Raw genomic sequence first — 20173 nt, forward strand, 5'->3', positions numbered from 1 at the left:
CTATTATTGGGTTTTCAAACTATAAAATATCATTTTTAAATGATTAATTTTTGATTTAAACTGTTAATTCTTTGTTTATTTAAATTTGTTTATGTTTTTTCTCTTTTTTTTGAATGGTATTTTTTTGTGTAATATCATACTCTCATTTAGTGGCATTTTTTTTTTGTTTGGTTTTATTATTGAAATTTTAATGCCTAAATAAATAAATGTTATAAATGGGAACTAACTACCCACCGGCTAACCCATGCGTGAATTGGATTATTTTTAAAAACTTGAAAGCTGGAAGATAGGCTATTTTATATTATTAATTTTATATATATATATATATATATATATATATATTAATACAAATTAAAAAAAAAGAGCAAAGTCACATGTTCAACTTTTATTAATATTTTCCTTCAAATAGATTAACTAATTTTCTAATGTGAAAATAATAAGATTTTTTATGTTTAAAATTTTATATAAGAAACAAAAATCAACCATTCAAATATTAAATTTCTAGCTATCAAATTTGGAAAACAGTCAATTACCCTTTCTTAATTATATACAAATAAAGTCATTCTTCCACACATAATTCAAAATTTTATTTTTAATTTAATTACAATTTTCAAACTTAAAATTTTTAACTTTTTTTTTTCTTTAAGACACAAATTTTCAGATTTTTATCAAAAACAAAAGTGTTATATATACATCATTTAAGCATGGTGCAAACCGACAAAAACATTTATAATGAAAAAACCTATAGAAAATAAACCAATACATTTTCCACTACTATTGTCTTACCAACAAAAACAAATAAAATAAATAAATATTCATTAAATTATAGTCAAAATCAAAATAACTATCATTAAACTCATATACTGATCAAACATAAAAATAAAATAATCATTCAATCCATAAAAAAAAATCTTTTTTCTCATCAAATAGGATCATCTGTTACGGGATTATCGATTAATCGAGAGATTTAAAATAGTAAAAAAAATAAATAATTTAAATATGACCATTTTGCCCCTCATATGAGAATATCGAGAATTCTATCTCTTATTATCTGTTAGCTCACCTTATACTTCTATATATACCCATGATAACTCAAGTAAAACTCCACAAACCAAACATTGACACTTTCTCTGTCTTAAAATGGCACAAACAACTCCAAACCACACACAAACAGTTACAGGTTGGGCTGCTCATGAACAATCCGGCAAGGTTACACCTTACACTTTCAAAAGAAGGTACATACATACATACATACTATACTCTGTTTCATCATCCAATTTCAAAAAAAGATTGAATTTTTCATTAAGATTTGATATGGGTTATTCTTAAAATCAGAGAAAATGGCATAAATGACATAACAATTGAAGTACTCTATTGTGGGATCTGTCATACTGATCTTCATTACATTAACAATGATTGGGGCATCACAATGTATCCTGTCGTTCCTGGCCATGAGATAACAGGGGTGGTCACAAAAATTGGAAGCAATGTTAAGAATTTCATTGTTGGTGACAAAGTTGGAGTCGGATGTCCTGCTGCGTCCTGTTTGGAATGCGAATTTTGTACCACTGATAGAGAAAATTACTGTGATCAGATCCAGTTTACCTATAATGGTATCTTTTGGGATGGAAGTATAACCTATGGTGGATACTCCACTATGCTAGTTGCAGATCACAGGTAAGATCCGTACAATTGTTTTGGAAAATATTCTTATATAAATCACATAAATCAAATATAAACATAATTTGAGCTACTAAATAATCTTATTAGAGTTAAAGAAAAAAAGTGGAAAATTCATGGCTCGTGGTTAAGAAAAACTAGGCTCTAAAGTAGATATTTATATGAAAGCATGTCCTAAATAGGTTTATTTGATTTATTTTGGCTAAAGTGACAAAAAAAAAAAAAAAAAAACCTGTATGAAATATGAATGAGTTTATTTGAGTATAATGGGTTTTAGGACATTTAAGTCCTCACTGTTGTTAAAAATTACGGAGTGTGTCACTGGATAATAGGGTTTAATAATTTAAAATTTAGAAAAATTGATAAGGGTAAAATGGTATTTTAAATAGATGAATAAAGTGATTGAAATGATTGAAGTGATGGAGAGGAGGAGAGAGAAAAATCAAATTTAATCTAAAAAAACAAATAGGACAGGCCCATAAACTCTCAATTTTATAAGTTTTTAGGTTCCGTTTCTCCTTTCTAGTATGACTAATTTCCGCGGTTTAAGCACATAACCTTCAAACAAACTTAACTATTTAATCAGGCGTAGAATTTGTCCTCTATGATCTCAAACCAAAGACTTCAGGGAGGTTGGGAATATTGACATTTTGTTGCCCCTACTCTATAAGGGGATTCTCAATTTTACAAATTTATAACTAGCTATATTTTTTAAGTTGAAGTGAGTGTGATGGATGTAAGATAAAATTAGCCTCCTAACTAATTAACAATTTTAAATAAATTCTTGATTTTAACTCAATTTTTATACAGAGTATTAAGAATTATATTTTGACTTGACACTAATAAAAAGATTGGAAAAAATGACTTTGAATTAATTTTTTTCTTGAAATAAACTATTTTGTGTTACCCTAAAATGATTTGTCTAAGATTTTTTTTTTTTCTAATGGGGGTATGAGTATTAATAAAATAATTGTCTAAAATTATGAGGGTTTTTCTTTTCAGATATGTGGTGAAAGTGCCGGAAAATTTACCGATGGATGCGGCGGCGCCGCTATTATGCGCCGGAATAACGGTTTACAGTCCGTTTAAAGACAGTGGATTGCTTGATTCGCCGGGGAAGAAGATCGGAGTAATTGGATTGGGTGGATTAGGACACGTGGCAGTTAAATTTGGTAAGGCATTTGGTCATCACGTTACCGTTATTAGCACATCTCCGTTAAAGGAAAAGGAAGCTAGGGACCGTTTGGGAGCACATGATTTTATTGTTAGCACCAATCCTCAACAAATGAAGGCATGTCTTAAATATACTTTCTAACTATTTTTTTCATTTTTTTCCCAAAAATGAATACTTTTAATACTTTTAAAAGGGACCCTCATTAATAATGAACCTCAATATGAAAAGAACCCTTCAAATTATAATCACCATTCATTTTACAATTAAAGATAACCACATAAATGATTGTAATATGAAATATGCTATAATAATTTGGTTAAAAAAATAATAAATTTTTTCTTTCTTCTCTCTCCTCACTCTTTATTCTTTTTTCGGTACGTGATATAGTGACACGTAATTTTCTCTCGTTTTTTTTCCCAAATTCTCTCCTCTATCACTTCTCTATAGAATTTCTATGTTTTTCTATATAAGGGTAAAATGGTCATTTTACAAAGAAATGACTGTTTTGTTCTTACACGAGAGAATCTCCTAACCGGAATTCTTTCTTGATTTATACATAAAACTATCAATAATATGTATGCCCCTTTTTTCAAAATAAACAAAATTTAGTCACCAACAAAAACAAAATTAACACCACACATAATAACCCATCACTTCAATCATAAAGGGATTTATAAATAATATGGGTAGTAGTTTATAGAGCCACTTAAAAAAATATATATTTGAACATGTTCACCTAAACTACTTAACTTATAAACAAAATAGTTGACCAAAATTAGGTTAAATTATTTTTATTCATTTTAACATTAAAATGTAACTACCTCTATCATTTACAAAAACACAATAAATTAAAAATGACAAAACTTTGATACTACACAAATCTTGTTTGATATAAGATTATTTGAATAATAAGTTAAATTATTAAAAATCGTGTTATTGAGATTATTATAATAAAGAATATTGATAGTATACAAAATTTGAAAAAGGTAGAAAATAATATATCTATTTTTTTTTAATGATTAATAAATAAATTATTAATTAAATGATAAATTATTTAAAATTAATCTTACAAAATAACAACTTATATATATAATTTTTTTCAAAATTTTCTATTATGTCATAGTAAATAAGAGTCCCACAAAATTAGAAAATTGGCCGTACCTAACTGTATTTATTAAAAAAAACGTTTTAAATAATTAATTTATCGTTCAATTAGGTCAAACAATTTGTTTAGATCTATGGTGAAAATGGATATTAAAATTATTTAAAAAGTATTTTGCTTAAAATCCAAAATGAAAACACCATAAAATAAATATAATTAATAAAATGATTTTCAATTTTTTCAGTATAATTAATTAGAAATAAATATTAATTTTTTATTTTGGAACAGGCAGGGAAAAGGACATTGGATTTCATTTTGGACACTGTTTCGGCCCATCACTCTCTTGGGCCTTATCTAGAGCTACTCAAAGTTGAAGGGACCTTATCTATTGTGGGCGCACCTGATAAGCCCATTGATTTGCCTTCATTTCCCTTAATATTTGGTATCTCTATTTGTAACTAGATTTGAATTTGAACTAGAAAATATCCAAAAAAAAAATTATTAATTAATATATCTATACTTTATTTATAGGGAAGAGATCGGTGAAGGGAAGTATGACGGGAAGCATAAAAGAAACACAAGAGATGATGGATGTATGCGGAAAGTACAACATTACATGTGATATCGAGCTAGTTAAGACGGATAAAATCAATGAAGCCCTCCTTCGACTTTCCAAGAACGATGTTAGGTATCGGTTTGTTATTGACGTCGCTGATAAATCCCCACGACTTTGAATCGGTGGAGCAACTGACATGACCGAGTTTAGAGTTTGCTCACACTTTTCTTTATCGTTTTTTTTTATCTTGTTCAAACGTTGAGTATGAATTTGGTTGAATAAGTTTAAGTTGGCGAGTATTCTCAATTAATTTGTATTACCTACTTTCTAATATCTAAAAAACGAAAGATAATGATATTGTGTTATTCTTAAACTTTGGTTTTTTAATTAATTAATTTATGTTTGTGAATCATAATTATGTTTTTTTAATAAATTAATAGTTGGGGAAATTTTGCAAATAATGAAGTTTTGGGTGGTGAAGCAACATGGGTTGAAAGAATAGGGGAAATTAGGGTTTCCTATTTTTTTTTTTTTGTTGATTCAAAGAAGTTTTAAGTTTTCTTTCACGACTGGTAGTTTGTGAAACTTCATTAAACATATGATATAATAGAGAACAACCTTAAAATGATGACACGTCATAACTATCTTATAAGAAATGTCACGTGACCTGACATCAATTATTTCCCCCCATATTCATGAATCAACTATTTATTAGGGTTTGTACTTTATACCAAAATAGAAATTATTAAGCTTCAAATATTGTAATGGTTATTTTTATTGTAAATATCATATTTTATATATTGTAATAGACCTTAACTCAGTTTATTTTATTGGTGATGATTTAGAGAGACATTTATTTGATGAGTGAATTAATTCATGAGTTCAAAATATTTTTTTAAGTCTAACTAGCTAATTATTAGATTGCTCACATAAATTAATATAAATAGATAATAAATTTTTATTATGAAAAATGTTAAAATAATTGATTATGAATGATAATTTATTTTATTTTTTAAATGTAAAAGCTAGAAATTTGACCTCCAATCGAACACCTAAGGAATATAATAATAGTATATATTTTTTAGTATTACATTTTTTTTAATGTTTTAAGTTGAAGTAATATTCTTATTCAAACAAAATAAATAAGAATCAAATATTAGTTTGATGTCATCAAATTTTGTTTTTCCATGTGCTAGATAAGTAGAAGGTTACATAAATTAAATTTATGATTGATGTATAACCTATGGAATTTTAGATTATTCCATATGAATTTGAGCAATATTATTAAATTTGTTGTGTTGCTTATAACATAAAGAATTTTATTTTTTATTTCCTACGGATTTTTTTTTATAATTTTGTAGAAATATATATATAAATATCTAACTAAATTAACTTTTGTATAACTGTATAAATATATATATATAAATATATATATATATATATATATATATATATATATATATATATATATATATATAAAGAGTAATAAAAAAAGAGTAAAAATTTGGTGTCATAAATGATATTAAATATGATGTGGTAATACGTATTTTGACTTAAATATAATATAAGAGAAAAAATTTATTTTCAAGTTCAATCACATGTTGATACATCATTCCCCGACATCATTTATGACACTAAATTATCGCTCAATATCCTTATTCTTATTCATATTTATATTAATCAATTAGACGAATCTATGTATGAACTAATCAATTCATTTCAAAATAAGATCAACTTATTAATATTAGGTTATATTATATATAATGATTCATATAAGTTTTGATCTGGATCTTGATTTGCGGTGCAATAAAATAAAATAAATTCTAATTGTTTGATATTTGACCCACTAGACTCAGTTAGGTGACATGTATATATATGGTCTTAGTTAAAAAAAATTTAACACACGGAGAATATTGACAATATTTTTTTCTTTCTCTAAGTTGTAATCTTTTATTTTTATCATAATGAAAAGTTTTATCTTTTGTATGTGTTTTTCCCGTCTAGGGTTTTCACGTAAATTTTGTGTTATTTATCGTACTTTTTATTTATACTTCATCTATTCTTTATCTTTATTAGTCTCGGATCCATATTCCGTTTTTCAACAATTGGTATTAGAGCATTGAGTTTTTTTATTTAATTCAGAGACTATATATTTTTCGGAGATGTCAAGTATGAAGTGTGATATTTCGTTATTGGATCACAATACTAGGTTTTCTCTATGGCATATAAAGACGAGATTTATTTTCACTCAGATAAATTTGGATAAAAATATATTAGGGTTTGATAAGATGCCTAGTTCGTTGACAATAAAAGATAAAATGAGGAAGGATCGCAAGGCTATGTCTCATATACATTTACATATGTCGAATAATATTATACCGGATGTTCTAAAGGAAATGAGTGATGTTGGGTTATGGGTGAAGCTAGAACAACTATGTTTGACAAAAAGTCTTACTAGTAAGCTGCATCTAAAGCAAAATTTATATTTGTATCGTATGTCTGAAGATACGTCTTTACAAGAACATTTATCAGCATTTAAAGAAATTGTTGTTGAATTAGAAGCATTGGAATGCAAGTATGATGATGAAGATTTAACTTTAATTACGATGTCTTCGTTGCCCCCATCATATATCAAGTTTCATATATATTATGTTGTTTAGTCATTATATTATCACGATTAATGATGTTTATAATGCATTATTCTCTAAGGAAAAAATAAAGCATCTTGTTGATTATTTTTATGGTCCGGCGGAGAGCTTTATTGTTCGAGAGAGAACCCAAGAAAATGGTTCAAAATATTATTAGACAAATTGATCAAATTAAAGAAAACTTGGAAGACTTACAATTATTGTAAAAAATGAGGCTACATAAATCTGAGTGTTAGAAGCTACAAAATAAAGTTAAGAAAGATAATGATATTCTGATTGTAAAACAGACAAAAATTTTAGCGAAATCCGTATTGCTGAAGCCGAAGACAGTGAACTCCTCGTGACTTTTGTTTGTGATTCAAGATCGCAAGAGGATTGAATATTCGATTATGGTTGTATGTATCACATGTCTCCCGATCGGGGATTGATTTTTAACATATGATACAATTTTCAAATGTGTTGTGTTAATGGGATACAATTCATCATTCAAGGTTATGGGTATAGGAACAATAAAAATCAAGATTTTTTTATGAAGCTATTCAGACACTTGGTGATATGAGACATGTTCCAAGTTTGAAGAGAAATCTTACTTTGGTTAGTACATTCGATTTAAATGGGTACAAGTACATTGTTGAAGACGAAGTTATAAAAGTTAGTAGATGTGTAGTTGTCGTGATGAAAGGTGAAATAAAACCTAACATGGTATATGTTCTTAAAGATTTCACAGTTGTAGGCAATGTTGTTGTTGCTACTTCGTTGTTATCTTTTTTTAATTAAAAAGAACTAGTATGACACCCCGACCATTACTCACCGCTTCAATTCAAAGCGTTTCCAAATGAAATCAAACATGTGACATTTTGATCTCTTAAGTTGACTCTTACCACTGGCTACATTGGTGAGTTACTATTTCCTCATTATCTGATGATGTTGTCACAAAGTTGTGGTATATGTGACGTGGTCATATGAGTGAGAATTACATTACCGAGTTGAGTAAATGAGGACTTCTTGATAGATAGAGTATTAGTAAATTAAATTTTGTGAGACTATGTCCTTGGCAAGCAGGAAAGAGTCAAATTCTTTAAAGACATCCACAATAATTAAGAAACACTTGATTACATCCACTTTCATCTTTGTGACCATATACGGTTCTTTCTATGGGAGGTGCCTATTATATGTTGACGATTATCGATTATTTCTTCATAAAAGTTTGGATTATTTTTTAAACAAAAGAGTGATGTGTTATCTAAGTTTAAGGAGTGGAAGACTATAATTGAGAATCAGACTGGAAAACCAATAAAACGTTTGCATAGCAATAATATTTTAGAGTTTTGTTTTGAAGAGTTTAATACTTTATGTAGAGCTGAAGGAATCATGAGGCACCACACAGTGTCTAAAAATTTAGAACATAATAGTTTGGCAAAGAGGATGCATAAGACTTTGATGGATAAGGTGCGTTGTATGCTCCTTAATGTTGATTTATCAAAGTTGTTTTGGCTGAAGTTGCAGCTTTAACATGTTTCCTCATCAATCATTCTCTTTCGATTACAATTAATAAATAGTCTCTGCACGAAGTATGGTATGATATTCTTTCTAGTTATTCTAATATAGAATTTTTTGTTGTTCTGTGTATGCTCATGTTGATAAAGGAAATTGAAGACTCAATTTATTAAATGTATTTTCATCGGCTACAAATCTGGTGTAAAGGGGTATAAGTTGTGGTCTCCTGAAACTAGAAAGGTTATAATTAGTCAAAATTTTATTTTTGATGAAACACATATGTTACATGTTACACCTCTTATATCTTCTTGTGAACATATTGAGAAAAAATCTAACCTTTTCTAGATAAAATTCAGCAAAAATATAGCTAGAATGTGGAGTTAGAGAGCATATCAGAATTTGAACCTACAGCACTACAGTCAACTACACTAGAGTGGTCAGATATTTAACCGCTTGTACCACAATATCATATTGATGTAGATAAACCAATATCTAAAATTAGACTTCCTCAAAGACTCGATAAGTAAGGTTATAGTCAAATTCTTGAGGTTGATTTTATTGACGTGATTTCTCTGGTGTGAAACATATTTTGATTCGATCATTACTTAGTATTGTGGCGATGCATAATTTAGAGCTTGAGCAGCTAGATGTGAAGACCGTATTTCTACACGGAATCTATATGCATCAGCCTAAAAGATTTACAGTCTTAAGAGAAGATTACTGTATTTGTTATTTGAAAAAGTCTTATATGGTTTAAAGTCATCGTCAATTTAGTGGTATAAAAGTTTGACTCTTTTATGACCACCTATGACTTCAAGTGAAGTGATTTTGATAGTTTTGTCTACTTCAAAGTCCTTTATCTGTTCAACATTTGTATGCTAGTCCGTTGAGTTCTCTAATAACAACTCATTTTAAACTATGTCATCTTAGTTGGATGAGGATATTGAATATTTGTTACGAGCTCTAGATTTAATTGCAATTGGTTCACTTATGTATGCAATGGTTTGTACTCGATTAGATTTGACATATTCAATAAATGTAGTTAGTAGATGCCTGTTAAATTCAAGTAAAGTATTGAAGAACAGATTGATGGATCTTACGTTATTTAAGAAGTTCAATGGATGTTCACCTATAGTTTGGGAGGTCTAGAAATGGAGTTGTCGATTATATCGAATTTGATTATGCTGACAATCTTGATAGAAGAAAATTGCTCACGTATTTTTTTTTGTATTTGCGGTTGTGCGATTAGTTGGAAAGTTACACTACAAAGTACAATCACGTTGTATACTATCGAGGTAAAATACATGACCATTCCAGAAGTTTGTAAAACTAATATTTGGATGAAAAAGCTATTCGAGAAGCTCAAGAAAGATTTACAAATATCGACAGTTTTTTGTGATAGTCAAAATGATATTTTTCTGATGAAGGATCAGATGTTCTATGAAAGAACTAAGCACATTGATGTGTGATATCATTTTGTATAGTGTGTTATTGCTCTTGGTGATATTGATGTGAGCAAAATTAATATTGTTGATAATTCTGCTAATATGATGAATGCGCTCTTCATTGCTAAGTTTGAGCATTGCTCGAACTTAGTTGATCTTGGTTGTTGAGTAAGTCCACTGGGATTTTTAGAAGAGGTGAAAACTATTATAGTTGTCTATATTCTGAAGATAATTTTTTTTGACATAATTGATATGTGTCAAATTGGAGATTGTTAGATTATGGTGATCTAAATGAGTTTTGATTGGGGTTTGGGCCTAGTCTCGCGGTATAATAAAATAAAATAAAATCTGAACTATTTAATATTATGCACACTAGATCTAGTTATATGACCTATAAATATATCGGTATTGTGTAGAGTTTTATTAGCAGATAAAATATTTGTCATTCTTTTGTTCTTTCTCTAAGTTGTAATCTTCTATTTTAATTATAGTGAAAAATTTCATCTTCTGTCGGTATTTTTTCCTATCTTGAATTTCCACGTAAATTTTGTATTATTTATCGTACTTTATTTGGTTATAACTTATACTCCGTCTCATCTTTATTTTGATTAGTCTCAAATATATAATGTAATATTATCAAATTATATTTTTTATGATACATATTTGGTTGAAAAATCAAACCTCACCCACCTAGAAAGATTCTTAATCTTAAGACTCTGGTCCAAATCTTATTAAAAGCAGATGAATTGAAGTATGATATCATGATGAGTTATTGTCATAACTAAAATAAAAAATATATATTTTATGATAATAGTCCCTACAATAATCCTGAATAACAGAAAAATTACGCAAAAAATCTAATTTTGACAAAGCATTTTATTGGATCATTATTCTTATTGGTTATAGCTTGATGTTCGGTCATTTGATTTTTTATTTTTGAAAATAATATTGTTAAATGAAAAAATGGTTATTTGAGTTTTTGTGATTAATTTATTTATTATAATATTTTTTATTTTTTAAATTAATAAAAATAATGTGTGAATATTTTAATTAATAGATTAAATAATTTAATAATTAAAATAAATAAAATATCATCAATCACTTTTCAATAAAAAAAAATATAAAAAAACACAATAAGCTCATAGCTCTTAGTCATAAGCTGAAAAAAGAATTAATTGATAACTCTTCCAAAAATACCATTTTTTATTTTGTATGTTTTTTTCCACTAAGAGCAAAAGTTTGTCTGGGTTAATTTACTATTGAAGTCAACATTTTTATAGCCAACTCAACTAATTAATGTTAAAAAAAATAATCTTTATTAATTATATATATATATATGTATATGTATATATTAAATGTAAACTTAAAAGATAAATACGGGACGTGGATTTGATATGATCATCTGAATGACTTGTTGACCGATATAAACAAATATGAGACTTTTTAATTGAGTAAATAAATTTGTAGAACAAATTGTATGCCAAATAAGTAATATAGTGTGTAACAAATAACAAATTATATATATATTAGAATTAATAATTGCATTTAATTTCTCAAACTAATTTTAATCTATATAAGCATTATGTATGTTTTTATATAATCACTAAATTTTAAATATAATATATATAAATATATACTTGTTTTAAAATATTTAATATTTAATTCTCAATAAAAATGTCTAAGCATAAAACTTAAAAATAGTATTAATTTTAAAAATATAAAACAAATATGTCAAATTGGAGATTTCTCAGTGGGACTTGAGATTTTATTTTAAACATCACGATTTAAGGGTTTTTTTATTGGTAAAGTTCTACAAAAATAAAATTTTATTTTAACGATTTAAAACGCTCGTTAACTTATTATATGCTTGACATATATAAATAAATAAAAGATTTATAACATTAATTTGATTACTGAATTTAAATGAATTTAGAGTTTTAATTATTAATTTTTTTTTAAATCCATAATTAAACTAGTGATATTAGGATAAAACCTCATTTTATATAAATTTTTAACAAGAATCTCAAAATGTAAAATTTAAAAGGACAGATCTGAAATTTCAACTCACTAAAAAAGAGACAACAATTTGACAATTTCACCAAAATAAATATATATATATTTTAAAAAAAATATATTTATCCTATATAATAATATTAATACTTATTTTGATAAATATCTTATAATTAAGATAAAAAAAAATATCCACTTTTATTACAATAACAAATATACATATATGGAAAAATTTTATCATCTAAAATTATTTTATTGCCACTTTTTAAAATACTTTTCACCCTAAAATGTTAAATCACATTTTTTATATTAAATGTAATTATTTATGTCAAAATACATACATTCCAAGATATTTATGAACATTTTCTTATACAAAAAAAAAAAGTATATTCAAATGTGTAGAATTGTGTTAGCTCAATTTTTATTTATTTATTTGTTTTTGCATGCATAATGAAAATTGACACGTAAGATAGAGAGAGAGGCGAAATGTCAAGCGTGTGAATAACAATATGAAGTTTTTCAAAAATAAATAAAATATCTTTCTTAATTTGAGGAAAGTGGGACCCACTAATCTCTTTAGATTTCTTTCCAAGCAATAAATCGGTCATTATATTATATATATATATATATTTTATATGCGTTTGAATTTCAAATTAACAAAATCGCAATGAGATCGTTACTTCCTCTTCTTCTTCATCTTTCAGAAATGATCATGGCTGATCACAACGGTTATTTACAAAACAAGTTAAATATTGGAGAACAATATATAGACTTATTGAAGACAATTTCTTTCAATGAAATTGAAGGTGTTGATGAATTACTACTTCAAAAAACCCTAATCGACATGATTCAAAACTCGGGTATTGTCAATTCCGTTTTCATTGATTTTCTTAAAGTTGTATTAGAATCGTGTAATGCATGTCAACTACTCCTCTCCGGTGTTCACGAAGCTCGGGATAGTTATCGTTTGATCGAGAAAATGAATTCTCGATCACTCGAAACTATGTTTGAAAAATTATCTTCATTGGTTCTTGTTAAGAATCCTTTGATGGTAATTGACGAAACTCAATTTCGATACATCAACGATAAACATCTAGTTTTGCTTAGAGATTTTTCGATGGAGACTAGAAGAATCAAGAGGAGATTGAAGTTACGGATGGGAATCGTGAAGGCTCTTTCACTCGTGGGTTGTGGTTCTCTTGATCGATCGAAAAGGTTAGTATATTCATCGATGAAGCGAGAACTAATCGAGAAAGGTGGTCAACTTGATTTTATGTCGAGAGGGATTTATTTACTTACGAAAGATTTCGACACGATGGGCGTACTTGTAAGGAGGTTGCGAAATGAGATTGATAGGATGAAATTCGTGTTCGAGATTTGTGTTGTGAATCGAGAGATTAGGGTTTTGGAGGAGGTTATAAGAGAATATCGAGAACATGATCAAACATGTTTTATGGAACAAGTTGATGAACTTGAAAGGCTAATATTCATGTGTTTCCTTACTATTAGCAAGTTAAATGTAGCACTTCAATCATGTAAATATTTTTTTTAAATAATTAAGTCAATGTTTGTAATTCTATCTTGATTTATTTGTAAAATTTCATTTCAAATACTAAAAAATATATATATATATATATTATGGAAAAACTTCAAAATAAACAAACCTGCTATAATAAAAGAATTTAAATCTGCTCATATTTTAAACACTAGTAATTAGTTTAGCATTGATCTCTCCAATGCATATTCAAAGTTCAAACAGGTAACCAAAATGATTGAAAAAAAAAACATACAAACATCTAGCATTAGTCTACATTAAAAATAAAAAAAATAAAATACCTACAAGTTTAAAAAAAAAACTAGCAAAACTTGAATGAAAAAACATAGAGAAAATATATGGAGCAGATTTTTTTTTGTCGATACGTCGTTTCCAATTAAGCTCCGACAGCATCTGATTCGATCGGACCATTGGATCTGAAGCCACCACGACCCCTTCCACGGTTATTTCCCCTTCCACTTCCACGGCCACGCCCTAATAACCAAACCAACACGAGTTAAAAAATGCAACAGAGACTAAAATCTTGTTCTATTTTGGTAATCTAGAATCATTACCGCGGCCTTGGAAAGGTGGTTCTTGTTGGTAACCGCCACCACCACCACCTTGTTGCTGATTGTCGTAGTAACCACCATCATCATAACCACCACCTCTTCCGTGGCCTTGTTCTTGATCGTACTGGTTGTTGTTGTCAAACTGACCCCCATCATAGCCTCCACCACCTCTTCCACGACCACGGAAACCACGACCTCTTCCACGACCCCTACCTCGGGCAAATCCCCTATTACGATCCCAACCTCCTTCCTCGTACTCATTCGGGGCAATAAACCCATTACCTGAACAATCAAATTATTAAAAAAAAATATGGTCATATGTCATCTTATCATACAAATCAAACTTAGTTTGTTATCTATCATATCATTAAGCTAAAAGGATCAGAACATTAACAAAAACTTGTAAACACTTTTTTGTTTATGTATCAAAGGAGAAACAACCAATAAATTATGTAGATCCACTGATCCAGTTACAAAAAAGTGTTTCTAAAAATAAATTGGCAAAATCTAAATTAAATATAAGATACAGTAAAAATCATTTTTTCGGATAAATCCTAGTTTCCAAATTCATTATGGTAATAATAATCTGTCCACACTGCATTTAGTACAAGAAACTGATCTATAGGCATTCAAATAAACAACTTTGAAAATGGTCCAATCATATTAAGACTCAACCCCATGACCTTCTGGGCATGAGTTCTTAAGCTCTACCTCAGAGCTAAATAAATGAGACTTCCATTCAAATAAAAAAATACAAGGGGAAAGGTGAAATTGCATACCATAACCGCCTCTAGACCTTCCTCCTCTTCCACGCCGACCACGGCCCCTTCCACGACCACCACTAGGTGATTCTTCTGAACAATAAAATGAAATCATCACAGCTCACAATGCACAAATATCGTGGTAAAAATCAAGCAAAATATGAAATCCAGTTTACAAGTGTCAATACCTCCTCCTTCATAGTCAAACTCAGGTGCTGTCCTCACCTCTTCAGCTGGTATTGGAGGCTGGTACCTAGAGCACATCACAAATTGATTGGCATATAAATTTCCTTTAATTGTACCAGACTATATAATATGCTCTACCAAAATGTTTTGACAATATTAAGATACACAAATATAATAAACATATCTAACTCACAATATCAATCGCAACTGATACAGAATGAAGAAATATATGGGTCTTATGTATCCTCATAGGGTTATTTAGGATATTTTGGTTGATGATTGGAAAGATGTGATTCACAAATGGGTTATATGGAAATAATATCAAATAACCCACACCAAATAAGGCCTTGCAGATTTGTAATGCACAACATAGGAAACAAACAATAGCACTTAATGTTTGTTTAACATAAAAGAACCAATACTAGAATCTTAAAAAGGCAATAATAGAAACTTACCCAACAGAGGATACATCCAATTCCATCTTTGACAAGGTTATGGTAATCATTGAAACATGCCTTGTTGTTTCCACACTGCAAACATGTCCAAACAAATTCTCTTTGTTTTAGCAACAATAAAAAATTTCAGTCATAGATTATGCCAAGGAATGGTTATTGGGATGTTCTTACGGGTTAAGCCCTTCTTCAATTGGCTCCCAAACATCAGTTATATCAGTTGAACAAATGGATGTAACTTGGTGAATACCAACAATCCTCCTCTATAGTTTACACATAACAAGACTTTAGGTAATATTGAACACAAGACAAATGGAAACTAACTTGGATAAATAGAGAAGAAAAAACCTTGATCAACTCCACAATTGTAACAGTTTTATTAATAGCTCGACCCATTGCCTTGAAAACAATTTCATTTGACCCCTTGTCCTACACAAAGGAACAATTCAATTGAAAAGAGTGGTAAGTAAATAACACACAAAATATCATATTCTAGAACTAATGATATCATATACAAACATCTACATTGGATGATGAGTTTATAAAATCTTAGTTTTAATCAATTTATGTTACAAGATAACCAACAAAATGGAGCTTTTTCAAGAAAAAACACCAATCTCATTGTGATATTGAAATTACTCAAGTGTCCCTCACATCAGACATCAACCAAGTTAAATAATGTGCTTAACTCAGAAAATCTTAAATACAACTTTCACACAAAAAAAATACCTTGCAATTTGCTATATATTGTTTAACCAAAATCTCTCAATATAGTTCACTATTCATTATTTTATATTAATCACATAGATATGCACCAAGTGTTGAAAAATGATAATATATCTAATAATCCACTACAATTTCAAAAGAATAGTGGACACAAAATCTTATTATTTAATCATCAAATATCACATAAAGGTATAACATAAAAACAACCAAAAAAATCAACCCTAAAAGGGAAACATTTTTCCATAACGAATACACTGATTCAATACCATACAAATAAATTAACAAATGAAGAAAGAATTTACCTGAAGCAGACTCATAGCATATGTGATGTAGTTTCTCATCCTTCCCTGGCTAGTAATTCTGATTTCATTTTCCTCAATTGGTTTCTCAGCCTTAGGCTTCTCGATTCTCCGGTACCGATCCATCTGATATCCTAAATTCACATGAAACAAAACAGATTATACAAAATGAGACAAGGAATCTAGATAAAACAGGCTATAATTGATATAGAACCTTTAGATTGAATCAAATTAAGGTTGTTGTAAAGAAGAGGTTGAATCTAAGAAACAGTTAGGGATTACCTTCTTCGATAAATTGAGATTAATATGCTCCACGAAGGTAAGCCCTCTTCTTCGGCTTTCGTATCTTCGTTTTCGCCCTGAAAAGAGACAGATATGAAGTTCTTTGGTATATATAGTAGGGATATGCTTCATAACTGCCCTAATTCAGTTAATTTCAGGCCTACCATTGTTGATTCAAGCCCAATTGTAAAAGTACAGGCTTTTTCTTTGGGCTATTCAACTTTTGATTTTTTTTATGTGGTATATTTCTTGGAGCATGTTTGACATATGTTTATTTGTAAATAATATGGTTTTTTTGAAAGGATGAAAAAAAAACATTATTTAATAAGGGTTGTTTGTTTTATTTTTATTTTTGGAAATATTTGATAGAATGAGGAGTAACCAAATGAAGGTATTATAGAAAGTCATTACACTAAGTAAAAAAAAAAGACAGAAATAAACCGCATATAGGTAGGTTGGTATCGATTGTTAGAGAAAATGTTGTTGTTGATAAAAAGGACAGAAAAAAATGACTAAACGTGGTTGCTAAGTAATTGTCTCATAGATCCTATATCTATCTATATGAAGAAGAAATCATATAACAAATGAACTTGGATAACGAACTATGGTCAACAAACAGTATGAGCTGCAAATTCATCGAGGCTTCGGTCGTCGGTTTCCTTGCTTTTGCTCAACAAAAACTATCTAAGAGGAGTTATTTGTTCAACAAAAACCGACATAGAATTGGTTGACATGGTTCGAATAAAAATAATATATATTAAAATCTTATAAATAATAAAAACAACCTATTTAAAAATCAAATTTTAATATTTAAACTAGACCATTAAAACATTTGTAATCAATAATTCAGCAATTTCTTATAATTACAACCATAAGTAGTTAATCCCATCATTTACAACTAATCACATCACTTGTAAATAATATGACAAACTAATTTCTTCCTTATCTAAATTAACTTATATCCAATCTCGTTTCCTTTCATCGGAATTCTTCATATTTAACGTACTTCTAAAATTAATAACAAATAAAAATGACCAAAAATTAGTACTTTGCATGGTTTGTGACATCGATGTAAATGAAGTGGCTGAAACGAAATACAAAATTAAACAAAAATTAAGTTGAATTTTTTCTTAATTAGTATATACAATTTAAATGAATAAAATTTGAAAGTTCAATTTTAAAATTGAGAATTATTTAAAACCGTTAATATTTATAGACTCGTAAAATCAAATTATTAAGAATTTACTTTAAAATAATATTATTTACACATTATTATTATTATTATTATTATTATTATATAATTAAGTATAATTAATTAAACTATGTAAGAGGTGTGGAGTCACCCAAAACTAAATCTGGGTCACCCAAGAAAATATATAAAACAATCTAAAAATATATTAAAAAAAACTAGTAATAATTACACAAATCAATTAAATAATTTTAATTATTTGAGTAAGTAATAATTTGTTTTTGAATTTGTAACTATATATCCATGTTATTTTTATAAAATTGAAACAAATAATTACAAACTCATAAAATTTTAAAATTGTAAATTTAAAATCATAAGAATTTAACAAATTTAAATATTTACCTAAATCAAAATCTTTAACCTCCTTTATAATAATAAAATTTTAATACTAAACTCAAAATTTTAATTATTTTGCTTTTATTTTGCCCTTTAAATTAATATCGCAAACTCTAAATCAGTATGGCTCCATAAGTTATCACTCCATAACTTGACCACTAATATCATCTAAGCCTTTTAATGGAGTTTAGTGAAATGGAAAGATAAAAGATTATCTTCCAATTTCTATATAAGGAAACATTGATTCTTCTAGTCCTTCATTGTCCATGCATATAGATCATTGGTGCACCTTCTTTTTGGATAGGGCTTATAGAAAATCTTATGTTTCTAAAGAATTTGAACTCATTTTTGTGGAAAAAATGTAAAATTTTCACATAGATTAAGGATTTTTTAAATTATGATAAATAATATTTGAGAGAAATCTACCCTAAGATGGTGGTAAAAGTTGGTGACGGATAAACCACTTTTAAGTGAGTAACTACTAAATAGAAGGAAAAATTATAAGTTAAAAGAGAAATTATAAAAATTAATATTAATTAAAATAAAATTTCAATAATTTAGTTGGTTAAGAAAAAATTACTTTACCATTCATGTCATATTAGATGAGTGGAATTAAAATTTATAATAAAATTTTAATTTTAATTCTACAATAATTGAGCTTAATTAACAATTTAATTCTTAAAAAAACTATAAATTATAATTCAATTTCTTTGAAAATATATAATAAAAATAATTTGAATATATATTATTGAGATATTAGTTTCTAACAACTTATTATAATAACTTAAATATAAAAAATATTTGTATAATGTTCAATTCTTAATAAAAAAAATATTAGTTTAATATGTTATTTAAAAATAATTACCGATTCAGAATATTAATTTCCTAAACTAAAAAAAACAAAATATCAGTTTGACAAATTAACTTTTTAAATTAAAAATTATATATGAAATGTTATATTAGTAAAATAAATAAAAAATATTAGTTACATTTTAACTTCCTGAATTTTTAAAATTATTATAGCTCATTAACCGTGTTATAATTATTAAAATAATAAGATATTTTATTTAAAAAGTATATAAATAAATTATAATTATAATTCAAAACTAAAAAGAATGAAATTGAAATTATAAAATCATTTTGTTTTATATTCTAAAATTTTAATGAAATTTTAATTTCAATTCTTAATCTTTAAAAGGTTTCTAAAAAATAAAATTACACCTCTAGATTTTAATTATAATTTCATAGTTTAGAGCTTTAGAGAATTTAATATCACTTTTTGTTTTACAGGACAATACTTCAACTTAATATTTTTGTTTAGTTTTAATCCTAAGTATCTGATTCAAATGAAAAATCAAAGAGTTTAACTTTATTCATAATACAAAAAGTCATGATAAGCTATTTCCTAAAAGAAGTTAAGTGGATATGACATTCTTCTAATAGAAAACTCCTAGAATTATAAACTTCAACCTCATAGTTGGTGGGGGGTTAACCACCCATAATTTATACTCCTTTAAGTTTTATATCATTCACTTAAATAGTTTGACCATTGTATTTGACCTAACATATCTATCTATATATATATATATATATTAAAGTCAATGTCACAACTAAATATACTTACAATGAATGAAATTTATGAAGTTAATTTTGGAACATCTTAA

The 20173-nt window shown here is 27.5% G+C and overlaps 2 protein-coding genes across 2 annotated transcripts; one reads left to right on the forward strand and one right to left on the reverse strand.

The window, feature by feature from the left end:
- Nucleotides 1–1096: 1096 nt before the first annotated feature.
- On the forward strand, nucleotides 1097–4924 carry LOC124927880 (probable cinnamyl alcohol dehydrogenase 6). The gene is made up of 5 exons (XM_047468373.1): nucleotides 1097–1235; nucleotides 1336–1677; nucleotides 2683–2971; nucleotides 4245–4398; nucleotides 4488–4924. The coding sequence occupies exons 1-5, from the start codon at nucleotides 1141–1143 to the stop codon at nucleotides 4688–4690; spliced, it is 1083 nt and encodes a 360-aa protein (XP_047324329.1). The 5' UTR covers nucleotides 1097–1140; the 3' UTR covers nucleotides 4691–4924.
- Nucleotides 4925–13780: 8856 nt separating this feature from the next.
- Nucleotides 13781–17031, reverse strand: LOC124926024 (ribonuclease P protein subunit p25-like protein). Its single transcript, XM_047466180.1, has 9 exons — nucleotides 16925–17031; nucleotides 16646–16776; nucleotides 15966–16046; nucleotides 15792–15880; nucleotides 15621–15695; nucleotides 15168–15232; nucleotides 14998–15072; nucleotides 14222–14500; nucleotides 13781–14141 (listed from the first exon to the last, which is right to left on the reverse strand). Exons 2-9 carry the CDS (start codon nucleotides 16766–16768, stop codon nucleotides 14044–14046), a joined length of 885 nt encoding a protein of 294 aa, XP_047322136.1. The 5' UTR covers nucleotides 16769–16776; nucleotides 16925–17031; the 3' UTR covers nucleotides 13781–14043.
- Nucleotides 17032–20173: the final 3142 nt, after the last annotated feature.

This window comes from Impatiens glandulifera, chromosome 2, assembly GCF_907164915.1.
Source record: "Impatiens glandulifera chromosome 2, dImpGla2.1, whole genome shotgun sequence".
NCBI lineage: Eukaryota > Viridiplantae > Streptophyta > Magnoliopsida > Ericales > Balsaminaceae > Impatiens > Impatiens glandulifera.

Excerpts from the sequence above, each read along its gene's own strand:
- LOC124927880 (XM_047468373.1), top strand. The coding sequence starts at position 1,141 with ATGGCACAAACAACTCCAAACCACACACAAACAGTTACAGGTTGGGCT. Across the intron at positions 1,678-2,682 it reads ATGCTAGTTGCAGATCACAG|ATATGTGGTGAAAGTGCCGG; the intron begins GTAAGATCCGTA and ends TTTTCTTTTCAG. Across the intron at positions 2,972-4,244 it reads CCAATCCTCAACAAATGAAG|GCAGGGAAAAGGACATTGGA; the intron begins GCATGTCTTAAA and ends ATTTTGGAACAG.
- LOC124926024 (XM_047466180.1), bottom strand. The coding sequence starts at position 16,768 with ATGGATCGGTACCGGAGAATCGAGAAGCCTAAGGCTGAGAAACCAATT. Across the intron at positions 16,047-16,645 it reads ATGCTATGAGTCTGCTTCAG|GACAAGGGGTCAAATGAAAT; the intron begins GTAAATTCTTTC and ends TCCTTTGTGTAG. Across the intron at positions 14,142-14,221 it reads ACCACCTTTCCAAGGCCGCG|GGCGTGGCCGTGGAAGTGGA; the intron begins GTAATGATTCTA and ends TTTGGTTATTAG.